At 37.6% G+C, this 16,525-nt stretch overlaps 1 protein-coding gene across 1 annotated transcript in view; it reads left to right on the forward strand.

Moving 5' to 3' along the window:
* LOC122712115 (paired mesoderm homeobox protein 2B) overlaps positions 1–9,231 on the forward strand; it is a 53,438-nt gene extending 44,207 nt beyond the window's left edge. Inside the window, exon 6 of the mRNA XM_043931488.1 lies at positions 5,480–9,231. Coding sequence (XP_043787423.1) covers positions 5,480–5,969 — 490 coding nt within the window. The 3' untranslated portion in view covers positions 5,970–9,231. The remainder of the gene's footprint in view (positions 1–5,479) is intronic.
* The last annotated feature ends 7,294 nt before the right edge of the window (positions 9,232–16,525 follow it).

Consider the following 16,525-nt stretch of genomic DNA (forward strand, 5'->3'; position numbering starts at 1 on the left):
AAAAAAAAAAAAAAAAAAAAAAAAAACAGTCTTAAAATTCCATATTCCCCATTCTCATCAAACATTCACCCGAGGAACCTAACCCCCCTCCCCTACCACTTACACGCGATAACCTAACATCATCCTCTAACGAAACAACCTTATCAATATCTACAATATCTATACATATACATATATATACCATCAACCAGAATCCATAACCAATTCCTCTGTATCCCCAATGAAACACGTTCAAAAACGCACGCAAAGCATTTCACTTCTAAAAGCCACCCTGCCCCCCTCTTCTCCCCTTCCCCACGATGCTAGGGATCCACGATTCGCCGATTTCTTTTTCAACGACGGTAAGCATCCGACTCTCCGTCGGTGGCGGCTCTTTATAATCCCGGACAAGGCTCCCCTTCGTGGGGGCGAGGGCGAGGGGGTGGGGGTAAGAACAATAGCCGAAACACACGGAATACACGGCGGGCTCGAAGTCAAGATGGTGGTGGAAGCCGTGGGTGGTGGGGGAGGAGGAGGTTTGGGAAGGGGTGGTTGAAACGGGAGGAAGATACTCGTTCGCCGTCTCCGCGGTTGTAATTTATTTAAAACCGCTCGCCGTAAATATATCCTCATCATTTATTCACCGGCTCGCCAGCTTCTCGGCGAGGTGGAGGGGTGGTGGGTACGCTTTGCCACGTTCCTTACCGCCTTGCCTTACCTAACCGACGAGAGAGAAGATCCAGGAGGGCCCCGTGTTTTCCGTGTGCACCGAGGAGGAGTCGATCCAGGAGGAACGAGGGGCGGATCCGCCAGGTTGTGGAAAGGGTGGATTGTACGTATATATATATATGGGAATATAGGGGCAGATTCTGTTTTTGAAAAAGGAATGAAGAGTTTCTCAAGTGGTCAAGATAAGTTTAGTGTAAATGGTTGTTTTGTATTGGGTGTCGTTAGGTGAATTTCATATTTAAATTGAAAACTCTGGTGGTGCTTTTTGATGATTGGTTGCAAGGAAGATTTTTATAATAAGTAGTTTTCGTTTTATTGGATGGCAATCTTTGTCGAGATGATGTCTTTTTAATCGAATCGTGTAAATGATATTAAAAGTCACTTGGAGTATTTTGAAAATTTTAGGAGAGAAATTGTGATCCTGAGATGCAATTTTTTCGTTTTATTGGCGGATGGCCAATGGCAATCTCTGTCGAGATGATGTCTTTTTGATGGAATCGTGTAAATGATATTAAAAGTCACTTGGAGTATTTTGAAAATTTTAGGAGAGAACAAAATTATAATCCTAAGATGCAATTTTTTCGTTTTATTGGCGGATGGCCAATGACAATCTCTGTCGAGATGATGTCTTTTTGATGGAATCGTGTAAATGATATTAAAAGTCACTTGGAGTATTTTGAAAATTTCAGGAGAGAAATTGTAATTCTAAGATGCAATTTTTTCGTTTTATTGGCGGATGGCCAATGACAATCTCTATCGAGATGATGTCTTTTTGATAGAATTGTATAAATGATATTAAAAGTCACTTGGAGTATTTTGAAAATTTTAGAAGAGAACAAAATTGTAATTCTAAGATGCAATTTTTTCGTTTTATTGGCGGATGGCCAATGGTAATCTCTGTCAAGATGATGTCTTTTTGATGGAATCGTGTAAATGATATTAAAAGTCATTTGGAGTATTTTGAAAATTTTAAGAGAGAAATTGTGATCCTGAGATGCAATTTTTTCGTTTTATTGGCGGATGGCCAATGACAATCTCTGTCGAGATGATGTCTTTTTGATGGAATCGTGTAAATGATATTAAAAGTCACTTGGAGTAATTTGAAAATTTTAGGAGAGAAATTGTGATCCTGAGATGCAATTTTTTCGTTTTATTGGAGGATGGCCAATGGCAATCTCTGTCGAGATGATGTCTTTTTGATGGAATCGTGTAAATGATATTAAAAGTCACTTGGAATATTTTGAAAATTTTAGGAGAGAACGAAACTGTGATCTTAAGATGCAATTTTTTTTATAAATGATTCAAAATATTATTTGAGTATGACGAAGATGAAATTGAAGTAAATAATTTGACGTTATTGAGTTATTTTGAATAATGAGAGCAGAGTAGCTTCCCAGATAGTTAAATACGTTCTTATCAACGTTGTTTAAGACCGTGAAACGATTAAAAAGTGTGTTTTATCTCGTTGAACTGGCGTAAGAAAACTCGTTCTAGCTTCGACAAACACTTTAACTATTTTATAGGCTCTGCAAACTCGCGCTACCTCGTGCCTAGTATGCGTTTAAACTTCTTTACAAAGGAGATTTTAAGTTTATTTTCGAGATTTGTTACAGCGCGGAATGAACTGTATCCGATTTCTTTTTATTCCATTTATAATTTTCATTACTCTATCGGATGAAACAAGATAACGATTAACGAGATAAGTAAAATCGATAATAAGAATCCCGTTAAAGATTTCGAATCTTTGTATCATCTCAATCACAATTTCGTTAATTCAAAATATCTTTAAACACGATTAAATAAATAAAACAAAACCAATTAAAATATAATATAAAAAAAAAAATGAGGATAAAGAATGCGCCATATTACATTGTTATAAATTGAATCTATACGATGCATCTCATCTATATTAATAGCTCATGATAGGTACGATTATTTATCCGATAACAATAGAACCTATCAAACTAATCTAGGATTAATAATGATTTATTCAATCCGAATTTCGAACGGCTAAATAATTTAATTTTCGAGATGGAATAATCTCAATATACATAAATATCTTGCGCATACAGACATGCGAAACGGAAAATTAGCAGTAGATGAAATTAGACTCGATTCGAGAAATAGCGAATCAACGTTTCGAAAGCTGGAAATCGATCTATTATTCATTTTTCACCATCCTCGAGGGACCGTTGTATCATCTCTCAAAGCAAAGACTTTTGGAGCGCGGCACACGTCTGAGAATGGGTGTACGGGTGGCAAGTGTTACGCAGAGCGTGCAGATTAGGCCGTGCACAACTGGAGAAACGAAGTGCGTGCAAGCAAGCGGGCGCAAGTGCGCCAGGCTACGCGGCTAATTGCCGCTAATTATCGCGGTTACCGCGGTTCGAGCTCTCCTCTCTGTGCTTCCACCGTTGCCTTTCGTCTCCTTCGCCACCCTCTTGCGAAAATCCGCCCCTGCACTCGCTTCCAATTCCGTTTCCAAAGGCCAAGGATATATATTGTTATGTTCTGTTTATCTCCCGTTTCATCTTCTACTTGTCATCCGTGACGAATTTTTGGGACGATGTTGAAGGGCGGAAAGTTGCTTTACGCTGATTATAAATTAGTTGGATAAGTTGAGTTTGAGAGATTAATCTTGGTGAGGTTTGAGTCGAAATTTGATCAGCAATTTTACAAATTGATTTTAATAATTTTTTCCTTGTCCAAAGTAAATATTTATATATATTATCTCTCGTTATTCGCGAATAATTCTCCCATCTTTATTTATCTTCAAAAAATTATTTATCCTTTTCCTGTAACTTCCAACCCCTTTTAACCCTCCTTAACTCTCTCTCCTTTTTTTTTTTCTTCTTTTTTCTCCAGATTCCTCCTCATCTATTTATACACGTTTACTCCTATCCTCTCTGTTTACTCTCTTAGTTTCGTCTTCGTTCGTCTAATTAAACATCCCTCCCCTTCCCACCCCGAAGGCCTTCGTTCGTTTCCGTCACTCTTGCGCTCCATCTCCGTGCTTCACCTCGGGCTCGTTACATTAATTAAACAATATTTGCGATTAATATTTGAGATAATCATCAGCGCCTCGAAGCAGCCTCCGCCGGCTGTTGGAGGATGCGGAATATCGCGCGTGCTAATCGGGTTAGCGCTTTCGTGAGCCCTCCTCTGCTTTCCTCATCCATCCTCTCGTGCACCCCTTCCATAAACATCGTAGACTTCGAAACTTTATTTTATTTCTTTATTACTTTATTCGATCGAATCGAAACGTAGAAGCCAACTTGACTATTTTTTTATTGTTATTCATTAAACTGTGAATATTCGTATATAAATTGTATCAATACTTTTACTTTGGATAGTTTAAATTTTCAAAACGACAGACTTCAAAATCGTACTTTATTTCTTTTATTTCTTTATTTATTAAACTGTGAACATTCGTATATAAATTGTACGAATACTTTGGATACTTTGGATACTTTGAATTTTCAAACTGATAAAGTTCAAAATTGTATTTTATTTCTTTTATTTCTTCATTTATTAAACTGTGAATATTCGTATAAATTGTAGAAATAGTTTACTTTGGATAGTTTGAATTTTCAAATCGACAAACTTATTATTTATTAAACTGTGAATTCATATATAAATTATAGGAATACTTTACTTTGAATACTTGGATACTTTGAATTTTCAAATCTACAGATTTCAAAATATGTAAAAGAAATATTTTATTTATATTTTTTATATTTTGAATTTTCAAACCAATAAACTTCAAAATTATGTTTTATTCCTTTTAATTCTTTATTTATTAAATTGTAAACATTCGTATAAATTATACGAATACCTTACTTTGAATACTTGGATACTTTGAATTTTCAAACCTACAGATTTCAAAATCTGTAAAAGAAATATTTTATTTCTTTTATTTCTATAAACTATGAATATTCGTATATAAATTTTACGAATACTTTATTTTGGATACTTTGAATTTTCAAACCAATAAACTTCAAAATTATGTTTTATTCCTTTTAATTCTTTATTTATTAAATTGTAAACATTCGTATAAATTATACGAATACCTTACTTTGAATACTTGGATACTTTGAATTTTCAAACCTACAGATTTCAAAATCTGTAAAAGAAATATTTTATTTCTTTTATTTCTATAAACTATGAATATTCGTATATAAATTTTACGAATACTTTACTTTGGATTTACTTTAAATTTTTAAACCGACGGACTTCAAAACCGTACTTTCTTTCTTTTATTTCTTTATTTATTAAACTGTGAACATTCGCATATAAATTATACGAATACTTCACTTTGGATACTTTGAATTTTCAAACCGACAAACTTCAAAATCGTATTTTATTTCTTTAACCATTCGATCGAATTGAAAAGTAGAAGTCTAAATTAACTATTTTATTGTTATTTATACTCTACTTTGAATAATTCGAATTTTTCCCCCATATTTTTATACATTCCAAACAAACGAAATACATCGCATGACTCAATTAGGATTATAAAACCCATTATCCACAAATCTTTATACAAGAAAGGAATAATTATAATAATTTGACTCCTAATTTCAACAAAATTCCCCAAATCAACTATCCATCCTCACCAATCTCCTCCAAAAAGAGAAACAACTATCAAGATCTATCTCCTTCCCAACATAATAATACAACATAATAATACAAAATGAATCAATCCAATCAATTCAATTTTCCAATCAATTCAAATTTAATCAATAATTCCTCCATTAATTACCAATTGCAGCACACCGGGTTTGGCGGCGGGTTTCAGGCCGGTCGAGCCGCCCACGTCGCTCTTCTTCTCCCCGCACTTGGCGGCGCAATTCTCGCCACCGTTGTTCGGCAACAAGGTGGTCAGCAGCGCGCCAACGTCCCTCACCTCGACGACGCCATCCCTGTGGACATCGAGCGATCACCGGCCTGGAAGCTTGCAGGACATGCTGTCCTGGTCGCCGGCCGGTTGGCCGGGTTCTCTGTGCGGCTGTTGCAAACCCGGGACCGGGGATCTTCACAGGAACAGCAGCCTGGCCGAGTTGAGGAGGAAGGCCCAGGAACACTCGACCGCCTCCGCCCTTCTCGGGGGGTTGGCCGGTTTCCCGGGTGGTCTGCCGCTGCCCTTGCCCCTACCGTTGCTCCCACCTCTGCTGGGACTGTCCAGGAGGCCGGAACACCATCATCATCATTTGCCAAGCATGGTTCACCAGATACAACCGAGCACTAAGGAGGATCCCTAGGATCTTGTGCGCTCCTCGTCCGACGAGCTCGATATCGTCGCCCCTTGACATCGGCCGCGTTTCTTGTCGGGGATGATGACGAGGTTGCGGTCAGGTCGTTGCACGATTCTCGAGGTGGCGAGTTCACAGGTTTTTCCCAAGTTTCGATGGATCGCTGGATCGCGTTTATCCCTGTGCCTCTTGCTTCCCCTCTCATTTCGTTGTTTAAGAATGACAATATTAAGGAAACGGTTGGATCTTTGAGGGAATTCGTTGGAACGGTTTTGAAGGATGGTGGTTTGAGGATGGTAGGCTGTACGTGGATGAGGTTTTATTAATTGGCGAAGGATCGTTAGCGATTTTGAGAATAATTTCTTCTTTCTCTTTTGAACCGAAGAACGATACACTGGTTGGTAAGTTTTAAAAAGTTTTATCCTTTTTTTTTTTTTTTTTGGATTTGTTAATTAATTATGTACAATTAGAGATGTTTAAATTTAATATTATAAATCATATAAAAATGAAAATAGATAAATAGTAGTACAGGTTGTTACGAAGAGAATGTAAATTGAAAATGCAATATTGAAATGTGCCTCCCCTTTTGATTAGATTTTTTAATAGATTTGAATAATGAAATTTAAATATGGAAGTTTGTGTATTATATATGTGTATATATGTGTGTGTATATACGTATTCGTATTGTTATTTTCAACGTATCTTTTAAACTATCACTTGTACGTGTCTCTATTTTAACTTAACTTCTAATTTTGAGAGTTTAAGATTTTATTTTTTTGTTGAAGGTAAAGGTCGTGGAATATTTTCTAACCGTGCCAGAAATATTGCAATTCTTAAACGCTATAACCATTTTTTTAAAAAGAAAAATCATTCGGCTCAGTCACGAATAAACTTTTTCTTTTTCATTTTTTTAATCGAAAGGGAATCATAGTTTTCCTTTCGAAAACTATTTACCGTTCAATTAAAAGTTAAAATCAAATAATGAAACCAATTTTGAGGAATTAATCTATTTCCACTACGATTCGCCAATAATAGCTCGATGAAAGTACAATAAAAGCTTTTAAAACTTTTTATGCCTCGAATCTTGTTCCGTTATCGAATAAATAAATATATATATAAAGATACAAATCCAATGACACAATAAATCTAAAATTTACGTCCAAAACGATGAAAAATCGAACTTGCACGTTTCAGGTTGATTCTTTTTTAAACAAAAATCATCCTTTTATCAACGTTAAATTGAAAAAGAATACTTTCCAAATTTTTCTTCTCATAGTCGATCGATAAATGAATCGACTCGTTAATTTCGAACGTGTAAAATTTCCAAAATCTTTTCTCATTTAACTCTTCCTTTTCTTTCCTTCCCCCCTCCTTCACGTGAATGCATATTTGCCTTAACGAAAAACCATGAAAGTCTATCAATTCAACGAATATCGAAGAATAGAATTCGAATTCTGAAATCTGTAAATAATTCACGGAACAAAAGATTCGCAGTGGATTGTTATATAATACAAATAAAGGTATAAAATGTGTACGAGAGATCGATCTACGTTAGAGAACTACAACTATAATATCGCTTCTCTGGATTTCACGAAAGGTTAAGCATCACAAGGACCAACACGTGCCTGATGCGCTCTAATGCTCTAATTTCCCGACAAGCGAAATTGGATGTTTTTAGGAACGTTCGTATGTCCGGACAACGGCCAGAATTTAGATAATTTTTAATTTATTTATATAGGCTCGAGGGTAAAACGGATATCCGTATTTCTACGACCCGATTCGGATGAAATTTTAAACAAGTATTCGTTGACAAGGATAATTAAAAAGATTTTATAATTTTCGTTTGATGAAATAATTGCAAAAAAAAATAAATCGTCCCGTTCATTTTAACGAATCTAACGATTTCGATTCGTTAAAGTGAAGAAAATATATATATATATATATATATAGAATTAACGAAGAAAAGAACAAAGTATTTTTATCATGGCTCAAAAAAGAAGGGGAAAAAGAAATATTTATAGGCTACGATCCAATAGCAATGTTCGATACACGAGATAATTTATATTACGTGATAGGATAATTTCTATTATCACCCTTAAATCGAGTCTATGACAATTTTCTTGAATTATATGATTACTCTATCGCATTATTCAAATAATACGGATATCCGTATTATCCGAGTAACACGGATATCCGCTTTACTCGCGCGGCACAAGCACGCGCCGGTTGAAATAATGTTTCTATCACTGGACGAGGGAAAAGAAAAAAAAAAAAAAAAGAAAAGAAAAGAAAAGGAAGGAAAGGAAAAATAAGAATAGAGAGGTAACAAATTACTGTCGCGTCGAATATTCGAATATGCGTGGATTGCTCGTCACCCTGACGACAACGGACATCCCTCTGAGAAGGGATGCTCGTTATTATTACGGTATTAATTTTTCAGGGAAAATTGCAAAAGATTTTCCTAATCCTTTTAGCAAAGGATGGAAGATAAAAATCTTCAATCTCGCTAATTATCGTTTGGATTCGTAAAAGGGGAATAAAGATATTGGATCGAGGTATAGAAGGAATAACAAAGTGCGATAACAAGGATAAAAATGGAGGGAATATGGTGTTAAATCTTTGCTTTGTTACGATTCGTTCGGGAGGAAATAATCGAACGATGCGTATATATTTAATTCTTCTAATTTCACGCGATTTGTTTACAACAATTTTTGAATGCGAATGAACAAAAAAAAAAAAAAAAAATAAGGGTGTCGAGCATCCTCATTTAAGAAGATAGACACGTTAATCGACGATTGATCGTACATGCCTTAAGAAAAAAAAAAAAAAATAATAATAATTTCCAACAGCGTGACAGTATAATTTTAGAGAAGCGAGGAGAGGTAAGCTGTACTGTACTGCACGAGTGTTAATCAATCGTAGAGAAGAGGAGGAAAACGATATAAAATGTGATTATAAATAGTATCTCAACAATCTCTACGATTCGTGCTCGTGATTGATTAACGATCGTTTCGTTTGCGTTGCGATTTCGAATTTGTCCTTATGGATTACGAAAGCGTGGTATAACGAATGAAAAAAAAAAAAAAATGAAAAAAAGAAAAAAAAAAAAGACACGTAGATACTAGTAGAGACCTGTATATTAAATCCCGGTGAATTGTCAGTGCTAATCAAGGATAATCTAATAAACAATATGTTACAAACTAGCAACTATTATGTAGCCTGAAATGTGGGTAGTGAATTATTCGAATAAACTTGTTCTCTCGTGATAAAACGTGTGTTTAATGCAATTAAATGGAAAAAAAAAAAAAAAAGAAAAAAGAAAAATCTCCCGTCTCCTGTAAAAATTTGTCTCCTCGTATCATCTTTCACGTGAATTTTTTTTTCAATTAATTTTCTTTTATATTTTAAATATAATACGAGAAAAATATAATATGTTATTGTTAATTAAGATTTTGTCGAAAGTTTGTCAAATAATTTTTACTAAGAAACTTTTTAATACCGCTAAATCTTCTTTCCCTCTTCGAATTTTCAATTTATAACAATACCTATTTAATTCTTCTTACGAAGTTAATTCGGAAAAATTGGAAAGTTCAAGTAAGAAAAATTTCGTTTTGATTTATTTCGATGGAGTTCTTAAAAAATTCTCATTTTAGACAACGATCATAACTTTATTTTTTTCTTTTAAATAATAATAATTTTATTATTATAATAATAATATTTATAATAATTATTTTATTTTTTTATTAATAATAATAATAATTTTAACAAATCGAAACGATTATAATTTTAATATAGGAAATAAGAAATTTCGAAAAAACGAACGAAGGAAATATAACGTAATCATAATTGTCCCGTAATTACGTTCGACTACTTATCCATCATTACTTATTTTCCCGAGGAAACGGTAATCGTATCTCGTTGGAAAATTCCATTTATAAATGACGATCGATGAAGATTTCCTAGAAGTTTTATAATCTGTTCGATCGGGCAAACTAAAATTTTCACGATCCAGTCGGCGTGGTATGCCGGGAAGGATCAGGTGTTCACTTAAGGGATCCCTGAATCAATTCTGTACCGAGTGATCAAAGGCTATAGTGAACCTATCAGAGAGATTTACTGGAGTACTAACATCTAATAGCAATTGAGCGTTGAATTACACGCGGTGTACAAAGGAAGGGATTGATCGACAACATGTATCCGCCGATGTATTCGTAATCAGTTTGAAACTTGGTAAGCAAACGGTTACACGTTCAACGTGGGTGGTTTCTTCGTCGAATAAATAAAATTATGCATAATACAATATACATTCAATGCGCAACAATAAAAACGGTTATTTCTCTAAAACGGAAAAATAAATAGATTCAAACTGCTTTGAGAAGAAATGAAATTTAAAAATTTCAAAATTCGTTCTCTTATAATTCTCAATTATCCGGAATATACGACATATAATTTTATACATTTATTGCAAGATTATATAAGAACAATTAAGCGACACCGTATTAATCTCATTTTCGATAAATCGACAACTAAATAATTCTTCGCTAATCGGTCTCCTCATTGAAACATTGAATAATAATAAAAAAAAAAAAGTAAAGACACCCGAAATAATTCGATTAAAGTAAATTGATCGTCCCAAACGACTTGTACTCTTAGTAGTGATATCTCTGTATCAAACAAATTTCTCATCTCTGGAAACCGCGTTGAATCGTTGATTTCTTCTTCTTCTTAAAAACGACTTTTCAAGAAAGAAGAGAGACCCACGTCCCTAAGAACCGAGACGAGGTGCCATGACACGAGACACAGTGAGGAATAGGGGGAGGGGGTTTGCACAGGGTCGAAAGAGTGATAGGATAAAGGAGGTTGGACCGTTTCAAGAGAAACACAGGCGGGTAAGGGGTTGTTGGCAATCAATGCTCCTCATAAGAAAAGCTCCTCTCTTATGGGATCAACCCTCCTCCTCTCCTTCCTCCCTCCCCTCCTCCGAGAGAGCTGCATCGAGAGAGTAAACGGGAGGGGAGGGCGGGATACGGAGGAAGCAAAGGGAGACGGCGTGGGGTAGGTAGCGTGAAACGGAAAAAGACAAACCGTGGGGGAATCTATTTCAGGTAAAACGAGAGGAACTAATGCGATAGAGGAGAAAGAAGAAGAAGAAGAAGAAGAAGAGAAGGAAGAAAGAGAAAGAAGAAGAAGAAGAAGGAGAAGAAGAAGAAGAAGAAGAAGAAGAAGCGGAAGCTCGACAGAACGGCGGAAAGCCGAAAGAGGGGAAGTGTGTTCACGGAGGGAGAGGAGAGGAAGGAAGAAGAGGAATCGGCGCCGCGCGAGAGGGATGAAAATGGGTCTCTGTTCGGGGGAGGACGAGGAGGAGGAAGAGGAGGAGGAGGAGGAGGAGGAGGAGGATGGAAGGCAGCAGGTGGGCAGAGGAAGAGGGACAAAACGATGCGAGGGGGTTGTTCCTGGCTCGACCAACCAGAGACAAGACGCCATTGATCGGCACGTGGCTAGGGGGTTGGTTCAACGGATTCCGACAGGGAGGGTGGAGGGTGGCCTGGAGAGAGCTCCTGCTTCTGGCTTCTCCTGTGAGAGAGATGCGCGTGGTGGTGGAACGGAGCCTCCGTAAGAAGGCTTGTAGGAGGGGTGGTGGAAGAGGTCGTGGGGAGGGGTGGTGGGTGCGAGGCACAGACGTATTCTGCACACTCCGTTACACTTACTGGTAAACCGTATTAATCAACGACATCATGGTTTATCCCCCCATCCCACCTCCTCCCCCTCCCCTCACTCTTTGCCATCCATCTACCTCACAACCTCCGCTCGCTATCCTCTCTCCCTCTCTCTCTCTCTCTCTCTCTCTCTCTCTCTCTCTCTCTCTCTCTCTCACTCACTCACTCACTCACTCACTCCGGAACTCCATCGCGATCTATGCGTGGAACCGACGTGTTCCCTTCCACCCTCCTCCCCCCTTCCACCCTCTCTCGTGCCGGATACGGATGCGGTAGGGTGGGCGGTTTGAGGGCGAGACGTTGGCAGGAGGGGGGAGGAGAGGGGAGAGGGGGAGGTGGAAGACTGATGATAGAGCGGGGGAGAGAGGGGGAGGGGGGAGGGGAAGTGTAAAGACGCGCGTATGCGAGGGAGATACATACATACGCCGCGAGACGAATGGGGGAGGGTAAGTGGGGGAGGAAAGGAAAGGAAAGGAAAGGAAAGGAAGGAGGCTGGAAAAAGAGTGAATTGATTGTAAGAAACGGGCCGCTCGGGGGAGGAGGGGGAAAGGGAGGGAAAATGAAAAGAAGCGCGGAATACGGTGGAAAGGAGCTTGGAACGGGGTTGAAGAGGAAATGTAGAGGGAGGGGAGAGGGGATGCTGGAAAGAGTTTAAAAGGGTTACGGAGGGGGGATAACGAATATATTTGAGGATGAACCAGTGAAATCGTTTAGAAAATGGATGGTGGATCGAAAATTAATCTTGCACGATTTTTAGGGATAAATATTTCGGAGAGAGAGAGAGAGAAAGAGAGAAGTAATTTGGAAGTTTTTCTCGGGGAAAATTGAATCGTATATGTAAGAAAAAGTGCGTGAATAAAGGATAAGTAAAGTAAAAACGAGGTAAGAGAAAAAAGGAGTTGGAATTGTAGGGAAAAAAGAGAAAAAAAGAGAATTGGGAAAAACAGATAGTTTTGGTGTAAATTGAAGAAAGAAAGGAAAGGTAGAGAGTGGAAACGAGGCACCAGGTCACTTTGGGAGAAGAGATCGACGCTTAACGATGTCTCTCGATACCCATTACGTAGCTAGCCGGGATTCAACGAGCCACTGCTACACCACCCCTATCATTGTGTACAATGGAGGAAGAAAAATCCGATTGATCCTCTACCTCTAACTTTAAAGCTGCCCTACACAATCAGTTTTGTTTGGTGATTTTTCCTCGTTTCTTTTACTTCGAATTTAACAAAAAATTGTACATTTAAGAGATTGAAGAAACTTATTTAAACTCATTAATCTTAAATTCAACGTAATATTTTCTAATAATTCAAATGCGTTGCGTCAAACAAGCAATATGGAACAAAATTTTCATGAATAACATGTTAATTTTGATTTCGAGGATATTACAATAATAATTAATTATAAAATATATTATAATTATAAAATATAATATAATTAAAAAATGACAAGCGTGTGAACGATCCTTTACTCTTAGGACGAATTCAGATCTCAGCAAGATCTCCTTAGACTAGCTGTGTTTTACAATTTTCCTAGAATCCTCCGTATTCCCTTAAAGTCAAATACGATTCTACGCTGAGTGGTTCGGGGATGAAGAACTTCTGAGAAAGTTGGTTACCGAAAATTTGAATATTGAAGAATATTCAAGAAACAAAAATACTCGATTACGGGATATTTATACGAGAGAAAAAGACGCGATAAATACACAGTTCTGCAAATTCATTTTTCTCCTTTTCTACGAACTTTCAATTCAAAAAATATTATTTTTGCGCGAAATCTTACGAGAAATAGAAAAGATTTAAAAAAATCATTCTTTAAAAAAAAATAACAAGATTCTTAATAATTAAGAGAGATTTTTTTAATAGAATATCATTACGTAGAATCCAAAATACGAGATACATTTTGTAATAAGACTAAAACAAATACAAAAGCTTACGTAGAAAAATGCCGATCGAGGCTTACTTACTATTAACTAATCGAAATTTCCATTTAGACGAAGCGAAAGAAAGAGATAGCTTCGTGTTCGTGCCACGGTGTGGCGCACCGTGTCATTCCGTCCTCGTCTCACGCTTCACCCAACGAAAACTTAAATTGCCTAATAACTTAATAAATAAGCCTCGGCCAATATTTTTATATACCAACTTTTACATTTATTCCTGGACTCGATTCCCCAAAGAGAATTTGTTCCACGAATACGTTAACATCCTGCGTAATAATCCCATCGATAAATAGCCGAGCAAAATAGTGGGCAAAAGTGATCTCATTTTTTTCCCCATAATTTCACCGATCCACCGAGTCGGAAACAGGTAGTTAACGCGGAGCAGGGAGGAAGGAGGAGCAGAGACAGACGCTGCAGCACCCTTGGCGGGTCGTAGAGCGTGCACTCGAGCTTCTTTGACATGCAAATTGCCTGACAATGAATTTCGTAAAACCTTTTACCGCGGAGTACGTTCTCGAGAGCGTACGTACGTAGCACAGGCAGCTGAAAACGCTCTTTCGCGGTCCCGCCCGCCCACGCAGACGAGCCTAGAGCTCGTCCTCCTCCTCCTCCTCCTCCTCTTCCTCCTCCTCCTTCTCCTCCTTCTCCATTCCATGGAGACGCCAGACGACGTATTAATCACTGTCTACCGGCATCGCATACCCATCTCTCGACGATCGCGACCCCAAGATTCTTAAACGATGCCCCAAAATCAGTTTCACCGGATTCGCCCAAGTTCATCGCGCGTGAATCAGGCCAGAACCCTCCTCCCCCGTGATCGTGATTAATACGAACGTCGTGGCTCGAATAATCGACGTCGAAACGACGGCGAATCGAGAGACGCGACAAGGTTGTTGGAGGCGTTGGAGGGGGTTGCGAAGGCGGGGGAGGGAGAGGGAAAGGGAGGGAGAGGGAGAGAAATCGAGCACCGCGAAACGCTTCCTCCGCAACTCGTTATCGCGATTGGGATGTTCCCCCTTACGGGATTTGGGGGTGTAAGTTGAGTTAGAACATAGCGCGGTGTTGTAATACGATTTTGATATGGTGAAAGGGTTGATTCGCGGGTTTGATTCAGTTTGTTTCCTTCAATTTTGTCTCTTCTTGCTCGAATTGTTTTTTTTTATTTGATATTTGATCTTTTTTTTCTTTTTTTTTTTTTGATTATTCTTCAATATGCGCATTTTACAATCACGCTTGAAATCAAAGTTCAGGTTAGAAGAATTTTTAATAAATATTTAGAAACGCGAGTTGGAAATGTGCGTATATGTTGAAAGTGCAAATTGTTTGTTTATTTGTTCGTTCGTTCGTTCGTTCATTCGTGTGCCTAATCAAATAAAAAGGGGCGAAAAAAATAAATAATTCTTGCCGAAATTACGCGCTAAAAAACGTATAAAAAAAAAAAAAAAAAAAAAGTGGAAAAGTACCGTTTTACGGTGCTTCCATGTTCATTTAAATAAAAAATTGCTTGCAAGCATTATTCCCATATTTACCATGTTTCCATTTTCGACGAGAAAATCGTTTTTCCGGAAAATCGAACGGCAATTTCTTGCTGAATTATAAATTGCGATTTTGTATAAAAGCGGCATTACAACGGTAACGGGAGGGAGGGCGTTGTAATCGAATCACTTTGTACAGGGAAATGAGGGTACTTTATGGTGGGTTCGAAGCCCGACAAAAGAAAACAAGCGCCCCTCCTCTCCTCCATCCCCCATAAGAAAATGCAGCTTTCATTTTCCCTAACTAATTTTCACGCGAATTGACAATTACGCTACACGTCGAAATTAATCAGATTCCCGCGAAATAGAATTCCAGAGAGAAGATTTTCACCTTCACGATCGAAAAACCAATTTTAAACACGAGAATCAATTCTCGTACGACGATTCAACACGTTTAATATCGCGAGAAACACGTTTCCTTCGCTTTTTTTTTTAAATTGAAAAAAAAAAGAAAATATCGATAACCATATATATACGCTATATCGATTCACCACGCACGATATTTCTTCGTTAAAATTCTTCGTGAATTCCTTAAAATTCAAGCGAAGTGTATCGAGGGGGGTTGGAGCTGCGCGTATAATTTCGAGACAGGGTGTATCGTATTTCACGGAGGGTGAAGGGTGAAGGTTCTGCCGGACAAAGGGCGAGGGCGTGGAAGGCGAGCAAAGAAACCGGTGGATCTCCGGTATAACGCCTTATAAAGAGTAAAGCCAGAGCAGAGGGTGTAGCAGAATTTATCGTGGTTGTCTGGCGGAGCTAAGGGGATCACGGGCCGCAATGATTTTCAATTTTCAAATCCACTTCCCGCCTCTTCTCCTTCTCCTTCTCCTCCTTCTTCCTCTTCTTCTTCTTCTTCTTCTTCTTTTTCTTCTTATTGGGGGATATCGAATCGACGTATTTCGTGCACGCTCGGTTCCTAAGTTTGCGCGAAGACATGGAGAACATCGAAATTCGTGGATACACGTTGTACTTTCAATTTATTCATTTTATCTTATATCCGTTGCTTTCGTCTTAGTCACACGTGCAAACTAGCAACATCGTAAAGTTATAAAATTATAAAATTATAAAGCTTGCGCGAAGACGCGGAGAACATCTTTCTGGATTGCATAATTTCATAATTTATTCATTTTATCTGTGTCCCTTTGCTTTCGTCTTATTATCGTGCAGAGAAAATTATAAAACCGATAACAGAATATCTACCATGTACCAAAACTACAAAATAACGTGTACAAAAGGAAACGATTAAAAATTCATAATTTAATTATTCAGATATAAGTATTAGTTAATTAATTATTGCAAAAAGTATTTTCTCGTTAATATCGCCTAAAAAAAAAAAAAAAAAAAATATCTACGATCATACCGTAATCAAGATTCTGAAGA

The sequence above is a fragment of the Apis laboriosa genome, unplaced genomic scaffold (genome assembly GCF_014066325.1).
Source record: "Apis laboriosa isolate Shangri-la unplaced genomic scaffold, ASM1406632v1 scaffold19_cov150, whole genome shotgun sequence".
NCBI lineage: Eukaryota > Metazoa > Arthropoda > Insecta > Hymenoptera > Apidae > Apis > Apis laboriosa.